At 46.3% G+C, this 13541-nt stretch overlaps 1 protein-coding gene across 1 annotated transcript in view; it reads right to left on the reverse strand.

The window, feature by feature from the left end:
- Positions 1 to 4602: 4602 nt before the first annotated feature.
- PTGFRN (prostaglandin F2 receptor inhibitor) overlaps positions 4603 to 13541 on the reverse strand; it is a 70944-nt gene continuing 62005 nt past the window's right edge. Inside the window, exons 8-9 of the mRNA XM_069480794.1 lie at positions 9668 to 9973; positions 4603 to 8132 (exon numbers count right to left, since the gene is read on the reverse strand). Of these exons, the coding sequence (XP_069336895.1) occupies positions 7966 to 8132; positions 9668 to 9973 (473 nt within the window). The 3' untranslated portion in view covers positions 4603 to 7965. The remainder of the gene's footprint in view (positions 8133 to 9667; positions 9974 to 13541) is intronic.

A 13541-nucleotide genomic window follows, 5' to 3' on the forward strand; every position in this document is an offset into this window, starting at 1 on the left:
CTTGGAAACTCTCCCACTACTCTGCCCTTCAACTTTCACCCTTCAGGAGTATGGAACCACTTGCATTTCTCCGAATGGGGTCTTAACCATTGTTTCCTCTTTAACTTTGCAAACGCTATCCCCTTTGCTTAGAATCTTGCCCCATCCCTACCTGGCAAATGCCTATTCATTTAAAAATTTTAAAATCTGGGTTTGCATTTCCTGTGTGAAACCTTTCTTGACGCTTTGGGTAGAGATCACCACTCCTTCTGTGCTGTCAGTGAACTGTTATAATTTTACTTATTATATGATAATAAAACGAAGTATTTACATGCTTCTCTCCCCTTTAAGACTATAAATTTCACAAATGCAGTGGCTAATTCTTACTCCTTTTTCTATCTATTCAACAAATACTGAAAGCCTAGAATATTCAGGCACCAAGACTAGTGCAGTGATTTAGAACATGCACAGACTTTGGAGTCAGAAAGATTTGGGTTCAAATCTTGACAAATTACTTGATTTAGTAATTAATTACTTATTGACAATAACAGTAGAAACTCTCTTACCTAACACAATTAGGAGAAATGTTGATCAATTAAGAGAACATGTCAGGTAAAGTCGGAAATCATAAAAAGGCTCCTTCCTTGTTTTGTGCTCCCAGAATAGAAAAAAGAAAAGAAAAGAAAAGAAAAAAAAAAGGCTCCTACGTGTCTTAGACATTTTATTTTTGTCCTAAACCATATATTCATTCACCAATCTCTTGACATAGGCCCAAGCTTTTCTTCTGAATATGAATCTGTTGCCTGGAATTTCTTACCATTTTCTTATACAAACTACAGCTACAATGCCTTCTCTATAACTTTCAGGTTTGATTTCCTTAAAATGGAGTAAGAACTTAAAAAACATTTGTGAAGTCAATCGAGTGAAGAATCTTTCCATGTTTTTGTCATCACTGTCTCCTACCCCATCCTCAATCTTTTACGGTTGTTTTGCCCACACCTAAATTAAGAGCATTCTTTTTTAAAAAAGCAGTTTGCTTCTACTGAGTCTTTTCAGAGAGTTCATCTTTTTATTGATATCTTTTTTTTTTTTGTGGCAAAAAACACTTAACATTAAATTTATCATCTTAACCATTTTAAATGTACAGTTTAGTGGTGTTAAGTATATTCACTCGGTCATGCAACAGATCTCTAGAACTTTTGCATCTTGCAACACCGACACTCTATACCCACTAAACACGAATTTTCCCTCCCTCCAGCTCTTGACAAACACCTTTCTACCTTGTTTCTATACTTTGTGACTACTTGAGATACTTCACAGAAGTGGAATGATACCTATTTGTCTTGGTGACTAGCTTATTTCACTTGGCATAATGTCCTTGAGTTTCATCCATGTTGTAACATATGCTAGGATTTCCTTCTTTTTAAAAGCTGCATGATAGTCTATTGTGTGTATGTACCACATTTTCTTCATCTAGTCATCTGTCATTTGAGTTGCCTCTACCTCTTGGCTATTTTGAATAACGTGACGAACATGGGTGTGCAGATATCTCTTTGAGATACAGCTGTGAATTCTTTTGGATATCTACCCAGAAGTGCAACTGCTGAATCATCTGGTAATTCTATTTTTTGAGGAACCTCCACACTGTTTTCCATAGTGGCTGCACCATTTTACATTCCCACCAACAGGCACAACGGTTCCAATCTCTCCACATTCTCACCGATACTTGTTATTTTCTGTTCTTTTGAGAATAGCCATCCTGACGCATGTCAGGTGATATCTCACTGTGGTTTTAATTTGCACTTCTCTTATGATTAGTGATGCTGGGCATCTTTTCGTGTGCTTTTTGGCCATTTGTATATCTTCTTTGGAGAGTTGTCTATTCAAGTCATTTGCCTATTTTTTAATCAGGTTATTCTGTTGTACAACAAAGTTCCTTATATATTCTGAATATTAACCTCTTACCAGACATGTGATTTACAAATATTTTCTCCCATTTTGTAGGTTGCCTTTTCACTGTTCAATGTTTCCTTTGACATGCAGAAATTTTTAAGTTTGTGTAGTGTCATTATCTGTTTTTTATTTTGTGGCTTGTGCTTTTAGTGTCATATCCAAGAAATCATTGCCAAATCCAGTGTCCTGAAGCTTTTCTCCTGTGTTTTGTTCTAGGAATTTTATAGCTTTAGGTCTTATGTTTTGGTCTTTAATCCACTTGGCATTAATTTTTGTAGACAGTGTAAGGTGGGGGTGGGGAACCTGTGGCCTCAAGGCCACATGTGGCCCTCCAGATCCCCAAGAGCGGCCCCTGTAACTGAATCCAAATTTCACAGAACAGATCCTTTTAATAAAGGGATTTGTTCTGTGAAGTTTGGATTCAGTCAAAAGGCCACACTCAAGGGTCCAGAAGGCCACACTTAGACTGTAAGTTAAGGGTCCAACTTCATTCTTTTGTTATGTGGATATCCAGTTTTACCAATAGCACTCTGACACCTCGTTTTTTGGCATTCATATTTTGTTGGCTTACATACTGTTCAACAAATTTATATAATCATAGTACCCAGTACTATTGGCACAAACAGGTTGGCAAATGCACAGAACAGAGTGGATGCAGGTGAGCATCACCTCTCTGGGTGGTGCTGAGCTACCCAGATATACCCCAGTAGTCTACAAGCCCCAAGTGGGGAGTGTATGTACTAATCCCATCTCTTTATTTTTTAAATTATTTTAATGCTTTAACATCTGGGATCTTGTAATCCTGGGCAGACTGCCCCTGCAGGGCCAGCCAATTCTTAGCGCTAGTAAAGGACTCATTGTGAGCATGCCCTTCATACACACACCAGCCAGCCCTGAGCCCACATCCACCCCTCCTCCATCATCGGGACCACTATTCTCCCGCCCTAATCACCCCAGGGTCAGGTAGCAGATAACCAGGGACAACCCCTATGCCCCAGAGCCTGCTGAAATTACTCAGTTTAGCCATTCCTAAACCTGCTTGCCCTGCCTCGCCCATTCCTTCCTGGGAAAACACAATAAAGGCTCTTGCCCGTGTGTCCTCCTTCTCTGTCACGACTGACCCCCGCTGCAGCCCTGTGTGGCCTCCCGTGGTGTGGCATGCCCCCTCCTCTTGGGACCTATAACAAATGCTTTTCAATGGCAATTGTCTCCTTGACCCTGCCATACCTAAATAATAAAAAAATATACAATTTTACAAGTGTGTCATACACACTGGTTTGTGGGTTAGAGGAAATGAGCGGCTGTTATGAGAATGATCCAGTGATGTGGACAACAGGCGAGAGGGCTTCTGCTGTGGCCTCCTTGGGGTGACTTGAAGACTGTGATTGCTTCTGTGAGGTACTTGTTCTAGTGCATGGCACACGGCAAGAATCCAAGTGTTAGCTCTTGTCACAGTTTGGTCCTGGGGCCACAGCAGTGAATGGCTCCTATCCTCGTGCTATTTTCAGACCACCAGACCACCTGTCAGGGCACCTTCATTCAGCCTAGAGGGGAGGCAGAAGCCCCTGGGGCCTGAAAGAGAAGTATGAGACAGACAGGTGGAAAGAGGGCTGGATGGAAGGTTTCTAGGCAGCAAACAGTCTGTGCCAAGGTCCATGGGCAAGTCAGTGGCAGTTGGCCTGTGCTTAGCACAATGCCTGGGCACACAGGGGGCACTGTTTTTGTTTTGTTTTTAATTTAGTTTAATTTAAATTAATGCTATTAATTTACATTTACATTTAAAACCTTAAATTTACATTTAATTTAGGCAGGGGTGGGTTCAGAAATAGGGGACTGCTATAAAGCAGCTCTGACTGTGTCAGCATTTTGACATGAGTGGGATCCTCCCCGTTCACTGAGAAGTAGGAACGATGGGTCATCTCCTACAGCAGAGCACTAACTGTACACTCATAAAGTGCATGTACCTTCTACAGGCCTGGAATAGTGCCAGTCGCTGGGCAATGACAGTGACTAGGACACAGACCCAGACCCCGAATAACTCACAACACGAGGCAGTCCCTAAACAGGACAGAGACACTGAGAACACAAATGAGGCCAATAGGGGAGTCAACAGGGGAGGCCAGCCAACGGCAGGCAGCTGCCCCGGGGCCAGCAGAGAGCTGGGGCGCTTGGAGCGCTCACTCCTGTCCAAGCCCGCTGAAGACCAGTGGCCAGGGGAGGAGGACTGTTTTCATGTTACAGGGGCTGGGACCTTCTGGGCAGGTTTGGCTCCAGACGGCACGATGAGTCAGAAAAATCATTCTGTTCCAGCCACGCTATGGCCACAGATTTGGTGTTTGTTTCCTCATCCGCAGAGAGGAACTATTGTTCCTCTAATTTCTCTCCTTCCTGACAGGAGTCCTGGAGGGTCATGGGAATTTCCCAAAAGACCAAGAGACCTTCCAAAACCAACAAGATCCTAGCCCTCACCTTTTTGCTTGGCAGGAACTTTAACATCGATCCCATTAAATTCATTTCTTCTTTATGGTTAGCGAAAATCTACAATGCTTTTATAGGATTCAAAGAGATCAGAAGATGCTACAGTTGCAACTGGAATTTAGCCACAATCCCTCATGCTCAAGAGATGAAAGGATAACAGAGGCCAATATCAAGTTCCTGACACAACTTCAATTTAAATTAAACTTCCTTTAATGAAATAAAAAACAAATGGTGCATTGTATAATATTTGTGGTCACAGTATAAAACAATACAATTAGTTCATATAACATTGGATATGGACAAAAATACACAAGACCCTTTCTTTATCTATGGAAAATTCTGCAGATCCTTATGTGCCACACTAAAAAAGAAAGTCAATGTTTTTCTTCTAGTGATCTGCACACATATTCATCACTGAGAATTTGGTCAAACAGCGGAGGAGAACTTACCCAAATCCCAGTTCCCTTCTTCCTCTGTTGTCATCGGTGAAGCTAAAACAAAAACGTTTTTTAAAAGTAGCAAGTTTTGTAGTATTGCTTATTTTTCCTGCCAAAAAGGCTCAGTCTTTGGCTCACAGATGTCAGTGACAAAATCATGGCTGCAGGCAGTCTGCAAAGCAAGAAGCAAGAGCCACCAGGGAAAGAGACAAAGGTCTGGGCAGGAGGGGCCTCCTGTACCAGGATCTCAGGAGCCCCGTGGATTGGGGGGGCGGGTGGCAGGGAGAGGGACACACAAATAAATACATTTCTAAATTAAGATTTAACCCAGTTGGTGAGTTAGAGTTCCACTGTCCCATGAAAAATCTGAAAAGTTGTTAAAAAGTCAGTTTGCGTTTTTCTTTTCTTAAAAAAAGTGAAATGTGTATGTAAACATCACAAAGTAAACGATTTGAAGTAATTTCGAGGCTTCTATCTGAACATAGCTTACGCTCTTTCTGGGGCTCTTTTTAGGATTAGGAAAAAAACCCAAACTTTTACAAAGTTTCTTTTTGTTAAGAAGTGCAATTCCATCCGTGTGAGACGTGGCTGGGTCCTTCTTTCATTCACACCAGTGCTGTTGGCAGGAACCTCTTCCAGAAGAGCACTTTGTGGGGAGCCCTATTTGGTACAACAAGAGTGCATCTCACACTTTAAAAATACACATTCCAGGCAAATTTATGTCCCTGGAAGGAACCAGGTCCGTGGTACAGTGCCCTCGGCTTTCTCCTCCTTCCTCCCAGGTGACTTGCAGTCTGGCCGGCCCACTGGACACAGGGCATGTGGGTGGAGGTCAATGCCTGAACACTCCGGCCCTGAACTGCAGCAGCAATTTGAAAGAGAGAGGTACACCTGTGAGCGCACGTCACTTCACACCACCGAGTGTCTGCTCTGATCCAGTCCGTGGTGTTACATACACCTGGGGCCACCTGGTCACAGCCAGAGCTAAGTACCTGTTCTTCCTCCTAAGAAGGGCCTGTGCCACAACAACCCTGGATCTTCTTTTAATAACCGCAAGGGCTCAGGGGCACTGACTGTTACTAAGACAGCACCTGTTATATTTGTTCTCTCTTTAATTCCCATTTGTGCGATCACCCGTGACCACCTCCTCTGAACTAGCAGTTAGCAAATGACATGTAGAAAATACCCAATCTAGTGCCATCAAGGCCTGGTCCTCTTCCTCTGGTCACTCGGGCTCCGGTGGAGCACGCCTGCTGCCCATCGTCCTGCTGCAGGCTCTGGGCCTGGAATCCGTCTGTGCTGCTACCGTCAGCGCAGAATCTAGAGTTTTTATCACGTGAGTGGTCCCCTGGGTAGGTGGGACTCTGCCTCTGGGGGTGACTTGGTGGTGAGTACAGAACCAGTCGTGGGCAGCCGAGAGAGGGGAGTGTGGGGAATGATGGGCCGGGAGGAGCATAGCTCATCTTGCCCATGGTGACAAAGAGTTGCACATGAATGGCCATCGTTTTGTATTACTTTATTGCTCAAAACAAATGAATCTTTTTTTCCCCTTTGGAAGACAGAGCAGTGTTAGATCCTTCAGAGCCAGGATAAAAGCACAGAGGACTGCAATTAGGGCGTGAGTCACCAGCGAGCCTCAGAAAACCCCACTGGGATGCTTCCAAAAGGCCAGTGCTGTGCAGGGGGCGAGAGGCTCCGAGGGGAGCGCTTTTAAAGCAGCAGCAGAAGCCCTGGACACGGAAGATCCCTTTCTGTCCACTGTCCTGTTCCTGATGGGAGCAGCCGGGCAGAGCAGACTGCTCTCGACTCCACTCTGTAGGCTGCTCACGTGACGGTAAATTGCTGGGTTTCCTTCATGTCCTAATAGGAAAGCAAATGTACTACAAAGTATACTCTTTCTCGCTAACCCCCTGCAGTGCATCTTAAAGAGACCTGAAGGACTTGAAAAGGTCATGGAAAATACATGGTTCTTCCAGGCAATTTGATTCCTTGAAGTCAGTCAGTCTTGCAGGCAGCAATTTGCCTTCATGTTACGGAGCCCAAGCAGCACGTGAAGGACGTAGCATATCTGTGGGTCCCCCAGCAACCCCCTCAGTGGCCAATGCTTTTGCCTCCCACCAAAGGCAGGAGAGGGGAATGGTGGTGGCCTCTGTCGCCTAACACGCACCTGGCACCATGGACCCTCCTGGCTTGAGCTGCATAAACCTAACTTCCCAGCATCCCTCTTCTGCTCTTCCTGGAGTGCCCTGAGGCACAGTGGCCTCAGAACTGTTGGAGTGAGTGTCTGCTCCTTTCCTCGTCCCCAACCTCCTCTTCCTTGCAGATCTTCTCGCTGCCCTGGACAGAGGCGGCTGTGTATTTTTCTTTATCTTCATTCTTAAGGCTAAGGTGGCAAGGTAAGGTGCTCGGTGGAGAGCCAAATCCTAGATTCCAGGGCTGCCACTTCAGCACTCTCACATAAAACAAATACAAAAGAAATGGAAAAGGGGCAGAGGAGCGGGAAAAAAAAAAAAAAAGCAATTTGGGTTCAATAATAAGTTGTATACTCCAAGTTTAGATTTCAAATGTAGTCTAAACCCCTGAAAATAGGGGTGGGGTAGAGAAGTAAAAGCCACAAATCAGCCTGGGCACAGGCCTGTGTTGTCTCCGAGCCCGGGTGGAGGGTTGCATCTAGCAGCTCGCTCTGACACACGCCTCCGCCGTGGAAGCCGGCTCTCGGGCGGGCAGGCACCCCTCGCCCAAGACACAGAACTCTGAATGCCATCGCCCCTTCCTCACCACAACCCCTCGAAACAAAGCTACAAACATACACAAGTCGGAGGATCTATAAACCAGCGGGAGAAAAAAATTAGACGAAGGTTAACCATTAAAAAGCTGCAGTTGGGAAAACACACACTCGATTGTTATATCAGAAAGTGCCGTGGGAAGAAGAGCCGTGTGCTGGTAAACGCGTCCGCGCTCCGAACTTGACATGCAGAAAAGGGAGCGCGCCGAGTCCCACCTGAGATTAGAGAGGACTGGTTTTTAGTGTAACACACTTCGTTTTAAAATATCACTGTCCTCTTCTCGCCCCGATTGCTCCTAGAACGTCCCTCTGTCACTCCCCTCCTGGGCCAGCCTAGTCCATCTCCATCGACATGAGCCGGCGGCGTTCGCGCCTGGTCTCCTGCACCTCCTTCTTACAGCACCAGTGGGAGCTGCAGTACCCGATGAGGCAGGACAGGAGCCCGATGACAGTGGACAGACCCACGCCGATCAGCAGGGGGTACTTGAAGGCGTCCAGCACTGGGAGGGAGAGATCAAAGGGGAAGCGGTTAGTGCCACACGGGAGGCCACCTTGGGGGCACCACTGCCGCCCTTCCCCACAAGAGCAGGATCTCCCCGCGGGACCAGACGTCACTCATCCTGTACCCAGCACCTAGCACAGCGCTGGAGACAGGAGCAGCTCAGCCATATCTGTCAAAAAAAAAAAAAAAAAAAAAAAAAAAGAAAGGAGCAAATGTCTCCCCACCCAGTTCTGTGGGGGGGAATAAAAACCGTAAAAAAGATTTCACTCGATGCCTTTGAATGTCAACTTGCTTTTTAGGGTTTTGGCAGGAGATTGATTTTTAAAAGTCAGTATAAGGGCATCGCACATTCAGCAGCAGATGCGTCCTTAAAAAAACTGTGCATAAATCAATTCTATGCATCAAATAACTGAAGTGTACTAAGGGAGCTATTTTAAGTAACACTATAGTAAATTATCTAGCAAAGTGAATAATCACTCCCTTACTTGTTCGGTAAATCTGGGTTTTCATACGTAGTTACTTCAAGCAAGGAATTTCTAAAATGCAAATAGGTTATAGACGACTTAAGAATTTCAGAAATGCACAAACACCATTTAGATTCCACCCTCGAAATCCCATCTTCCCTTCCCCATAAGCATCAAAGCTCCTTGGGTGGACGCTGCTGCTGTGCTAGGTGCCTTACATTTAATACGGTTTAATTTTCAAACCAGCCCCATGAAAAATTATTATCCCATTTTACAAGATAGGAAATGGATCAGAAAGGCTAAGTGATCTGTGGAAAGAGCTGGGGTTCCAATTTCCATCTTCCCCAGACTGACATGTCATTAGGGAAACACACTCAAAAGGCTTCTACTAATCCTCAGAGGCACCTGGACTTCAGTTCTCTGCACGGAGTTATTTCAACTAACATTTAGTTTCTGAAGAAGACATGTTTCTTGTGAACATGTTTCTTTGCTCCGAGTACTCTAGGATGCTCAGGGAACAAAGCTCTGTCTGGTTAGGTTGACCCTGGCGGTCAGTGTGGGTCAGTGAGGCCGGGAGCTCCCATCTCAGGGCTCCGTGAAGTGCCCACTCTGTGCCAGAGACTCCAGGAGGCACCTCCTTTCTCCAGGAAGCAAAACCAATAGGAGGGCTCAGAGTAGCAGGTACCCAAGCCACAGCCTCACCTGTTGACCTGAACTTTTTCTCACAAGGCCATCCTATGCCTCTGCCTGCCAGAATCCACACCAACCCTAGCATCTAGCAAAGTGGGTTTCTACAGAATTTACGGAAAAGGCAAAGTCTCGAAAATTTTTCTAGTAAGTCTTGAAAATCATTTCCTGGTGGTGCCACCAGCACGTGACAGCAAAGCAGGGAAAACAGCAAGGGCGGCTTGTGCTCTCGCTGGGTGCGGGCCCCGGACAGGTCTGGAGAGCAAGCAGCATGGGTGCGGCACGCCCTCCAACTGCGGACACCTGCGTTCTGTCAGCTGCAGCCCGGCGCAGGGAGAAGACGTTCCCCAAACACTGGGAGAGATCCGTGTGGCATTCTTACCATCCATCTTCACCGTTATAAAGATGGGCTTGGAGTGGATCTCTGCCTCCTTCTGCCAGGAACCTGTTGGCGACCTCACCCATGGAGTCACGGAACAGTAGTAGTTGCCAAAGTCCTGGTCCTCGGAGCCATGGACTTGCAGCAAGAATTCCAGCACACTCGTGCGCTCCAGGCTGAGGTTGCTCTTCCAGTCTCTCCGGGCTGTGGTGACGATCCCCTTCCGATCCAGGGAAGACAGGAGGACGGGAGCCTTGTCCAGGCCAAAGGAATGCACCGCAAACCAGGACACATCAAAGGCCATGTCGTCTGTGGATTAACAAGCCAAAACCCTGGGGTCAGTGCCATGGGCAGAAGTAGCACGTATGGCAGCCACATATGCAACCCTCACTATGGGCCGGCATGTGTTTTAGGTCTTACGCATCCTCGCAAAAGCCCTACGATAAAGGCACTATCATATTGCTCCCTCTATGGAGAGACTGAGTACCTTGTTCAAGTTCACACAGCCAGCAGATAGCAGTGTGCAGCTTAACCCAGGGAGTCCAGCTCCAGAGTCCAGTCTCATAACCACACTCCACTGTCACCACCCAGCCTAAGGAGTCACAGGAAAGAGAGTCAGGGCGAAAAACCGCCTTCCACAGAGAACTCGAAGGCTGGTATGCAGTGACATCGCATGCTCTGCCTCCCAAGGAAAGCAGGTCCTTTGACATCTCAGGCAGAAAAACCCAACATGGAAGGACACTAAAGTTGTATGGAACAAAATGTACATAAAATGAATTGTACAAAATTTAGAGTTGTAAACAGTTTAGATTTTATTGCTCACTGTGGTTTTTTTTTTCCTTGCAGAAGTGCTTAAGTTCAAAACAAGAGGGAAAAAATGTCAAGCTGAGAAAATTGAACACACTTTAACAGTCCCAGAGAGTAATGCCGCTGAACTGTAAAGTACTCTGCGAAATTAAGGTTCTAACAGCCTCAAATAAATTAATGTGGGCATAAGAGAAAGAAGCCTTTGGCACAAGTGGTAATTCTCCGGGAATGTGAAAACAGAGCCCGCACCATAAGCCCTTGACCTCTTCTCTTGACTGGTACCGACTGATGTCAGCTGGTTCAGCTCTGGGATCCACCCAGCACGCAGCAAAGCACGGCAGCCACAACGCCGTTTTGTCTTAACACGTTGGCTGCCACACTGGAACACAAACTTTTTTACCTTGGGGCCACAGTGTTTTATTATGAAAATAGAGTAAAAACGTCAAAAACAAAAAGGTCCTTTCTAATTTAATGAAAAATCTTTTATTGACCTCTTATTAATTTAATCCACGTTTTTAGAATTAAGTTGTCCATATTAATTGTAACAATAAGAACAATAACAAGATTTTCACAAATCAACTGCAGGGTTTTCCCCGGGTTTTGCTTCACGAGGCCCCGGGCTCAAAATTAGCTCGAGTTAAATACAACTCTCATGGCAGTTAATGTGTTAAATCCACTTGAGAAGGCTTTTTATATAGATGTTAAATACCATAATTTTTGCTGCACAAGATAATTTATTCATTTAGTAAAAATACACTAATAACCTCAAAAAGCACAGTATAAAGCAAATATTTTTAGATGCTTACATATTAAAAAAGAACATAAGCAAAACTAAAAGCAAGAATTTTTCTAAAATTACCCAAATGATAACTCCTTTTCAGCTCACCCTAAACACAAAGTATCTTATTTTTCTCCCCACTGACCCACTAAGGCACTTGAGCATAAAATTTTCTTGTTCCCAGCATCTCTCCAAGACGACCAGCTCCCTGGGGGCACAGGGGGGGCCGTAAACTTCCTCACACCCTCACAGAGCCAGGGCAGAGTGGGCACCAAGATCACTCTCGTGTACTCAGTGAAACCCTTAATTCAGAGCTGCCATCCCCTGCAGGTGCAGAGTCGCGACTGCATTCCTGGTACCTGCTGCCTTACAGCGTGGGAGCCAGGCTCCAGGGCCACAATGCCTGGGCTAGAATCCCAGCACCAGCACTTGGGAACTGTGTGACCTGTGCAAGTCACGTAAGCTCACTGAGACTTAGTTTCCTCATCTGTAAAATAAAAATGACAGCACCCCTGGTTAAATTAATTACATTTCTAAAAATGCAAGAACAGTACCTGGAACAATAAAAGTTGGTCAACCATGAACACCATCATCTGCACAGTCTAACACGCATCGCTCCACAAACAGATGCTGCTCAAAGGAAGGGCACTCCCACCTGCAGCACGTGCTGTGGATGCCCTGTCCAGACTGGCTGGTGCCCTGAGTCCCCAGCGGCTGCAGGTGCTGGCTGCTAAAATTCTCACACCTGTGCCCTTCTCCGGAAGCTTGGCCTTAGCGGAGGGAAGCCACCTCCTGGAGGTTGGGAAAATACTTCGCTCCTTGGCCACGTAGACACTGACTGACTGACGAGGGGACAGAAAAGCCCAGGCCCCTTACGTCAAGGTGGGCAATACCCTGTGGCACGGCTCACGCTCCAGAGCCCCCGTGGGGAGCTGGACTTGCTCTGGATGCACATCTCTGCCTCCTCTGCCCTGGCTCTATCTCACAGTGTTCTCCCGAGAGTGCTCCTTCAACCACCAGTCGCACACTCGTCTCGGGCTTTGCTTCGAGAGAACCTGACCTGAGACACCGCCGCAGAAGGGCCACACTCTGCTGTCCCCACCCCCAGGGTGGCCCTCAGCTCACTCACACAGCACGTCCTTCACCAGAGAGAAAACCCTCACAGCCCAGAGGATGCGTGAGCAACAGATAAATTACAACCTGTGTTTTTCAGAATCTTCTGTGCACACAGTCTAAGAGGGCAAAGTTCTGGAAAACTATGATCTGAATGATAGCAGTTACCTATAGCTTTTACAATTACACTGGATGAAAAGACAGATTAAGGGTACAACTGGTGACCCATTAATTTACTGAGAAACAGCATTTAAAGGCATTTCTTTTTGTATATATAATAAATGAGTTTTAAGGGCAAAAACGGTATTACACTGTTGCAACTTTGAGAAAGGGTTTTCCTCTCCTTTCTCTAGTAGTCTCTTCCACTTTTACCTCCATTTTCACTTTTGACTCCTGCTTTGTGTCCTCAGTCTTCGCCATCTCAGGTACAGTAGTGGCTCCTCATTCCTTTACCCCTATGAACAGAGCTAACCAACTCTGCTGGCTTGCACGGGTTTCTTCCTTTTTCCTTTTTTATCTCCTCCACAAACTCCCCTCCTTTTTCCTGTCTCTAAAGATCGACCATGTTCAGCTTCCCTAAGAGGGCCAATTCTGTATCAATAGACTAGTCCAGGGGTCAGTAAACTACAGCCTGCCGGCAAGTCCAGCCCACCACCTGTTTCTGTAAACCCAGTCTCACCGAACACAGCTATGCCCGTTTGTTTACATTACTATCTACGGCTGCTTTCGCGCTACAACGGCAGCGTTGAGTCGTATCCAGAGACCATCTGGCCCACAGAGCCAAATATATTTCCTACCCGGGTCCTTTACAGAACATATTTGCTGACCTAAATCTTTAACTGGAAGTCAGTTCTGCAGGGGCCAGACGTCCGCGTGGACAGGGGCAGGCACCCAGGCCTCTCTCCCAGACGCCAGCGATACCCAGGCCCCAGCCCAGGTGCTCTCTCTGGATTCACGCCAGGCCACCCTCCCTTTGCTGAGAACCTGTCCCTTCATACAGAATGAAAACCTGCTTCTGGTTTCCTCTCCAGGACCACACTTCCACTGGTCTCCACACGGAAACTGTGAACCCTGTACAATTTGGCCTTTTCAAGGTGCCAATCTGCCAGAAGCCATGGCTCTGCTTGGGATGGGCTGGGGCAGAACAAGAGCATCCAGGGTCAAAGCAGGCAGAGGAGA

This window comes from Eulemur rufifrons, chromosome 8, assembly GCF_041146395.1.
Source record: "Eulemur rufifrons isolate Redbay chromosome 8, OSU_ERuf_1, whole genome shotgun sequence".
Taxonomy (NCBI): Eukaryota; Metazoa; Chordata; class Mammalia; order Primates; family Lemuridae; genus Eulemur; species Eulemur rufifrons.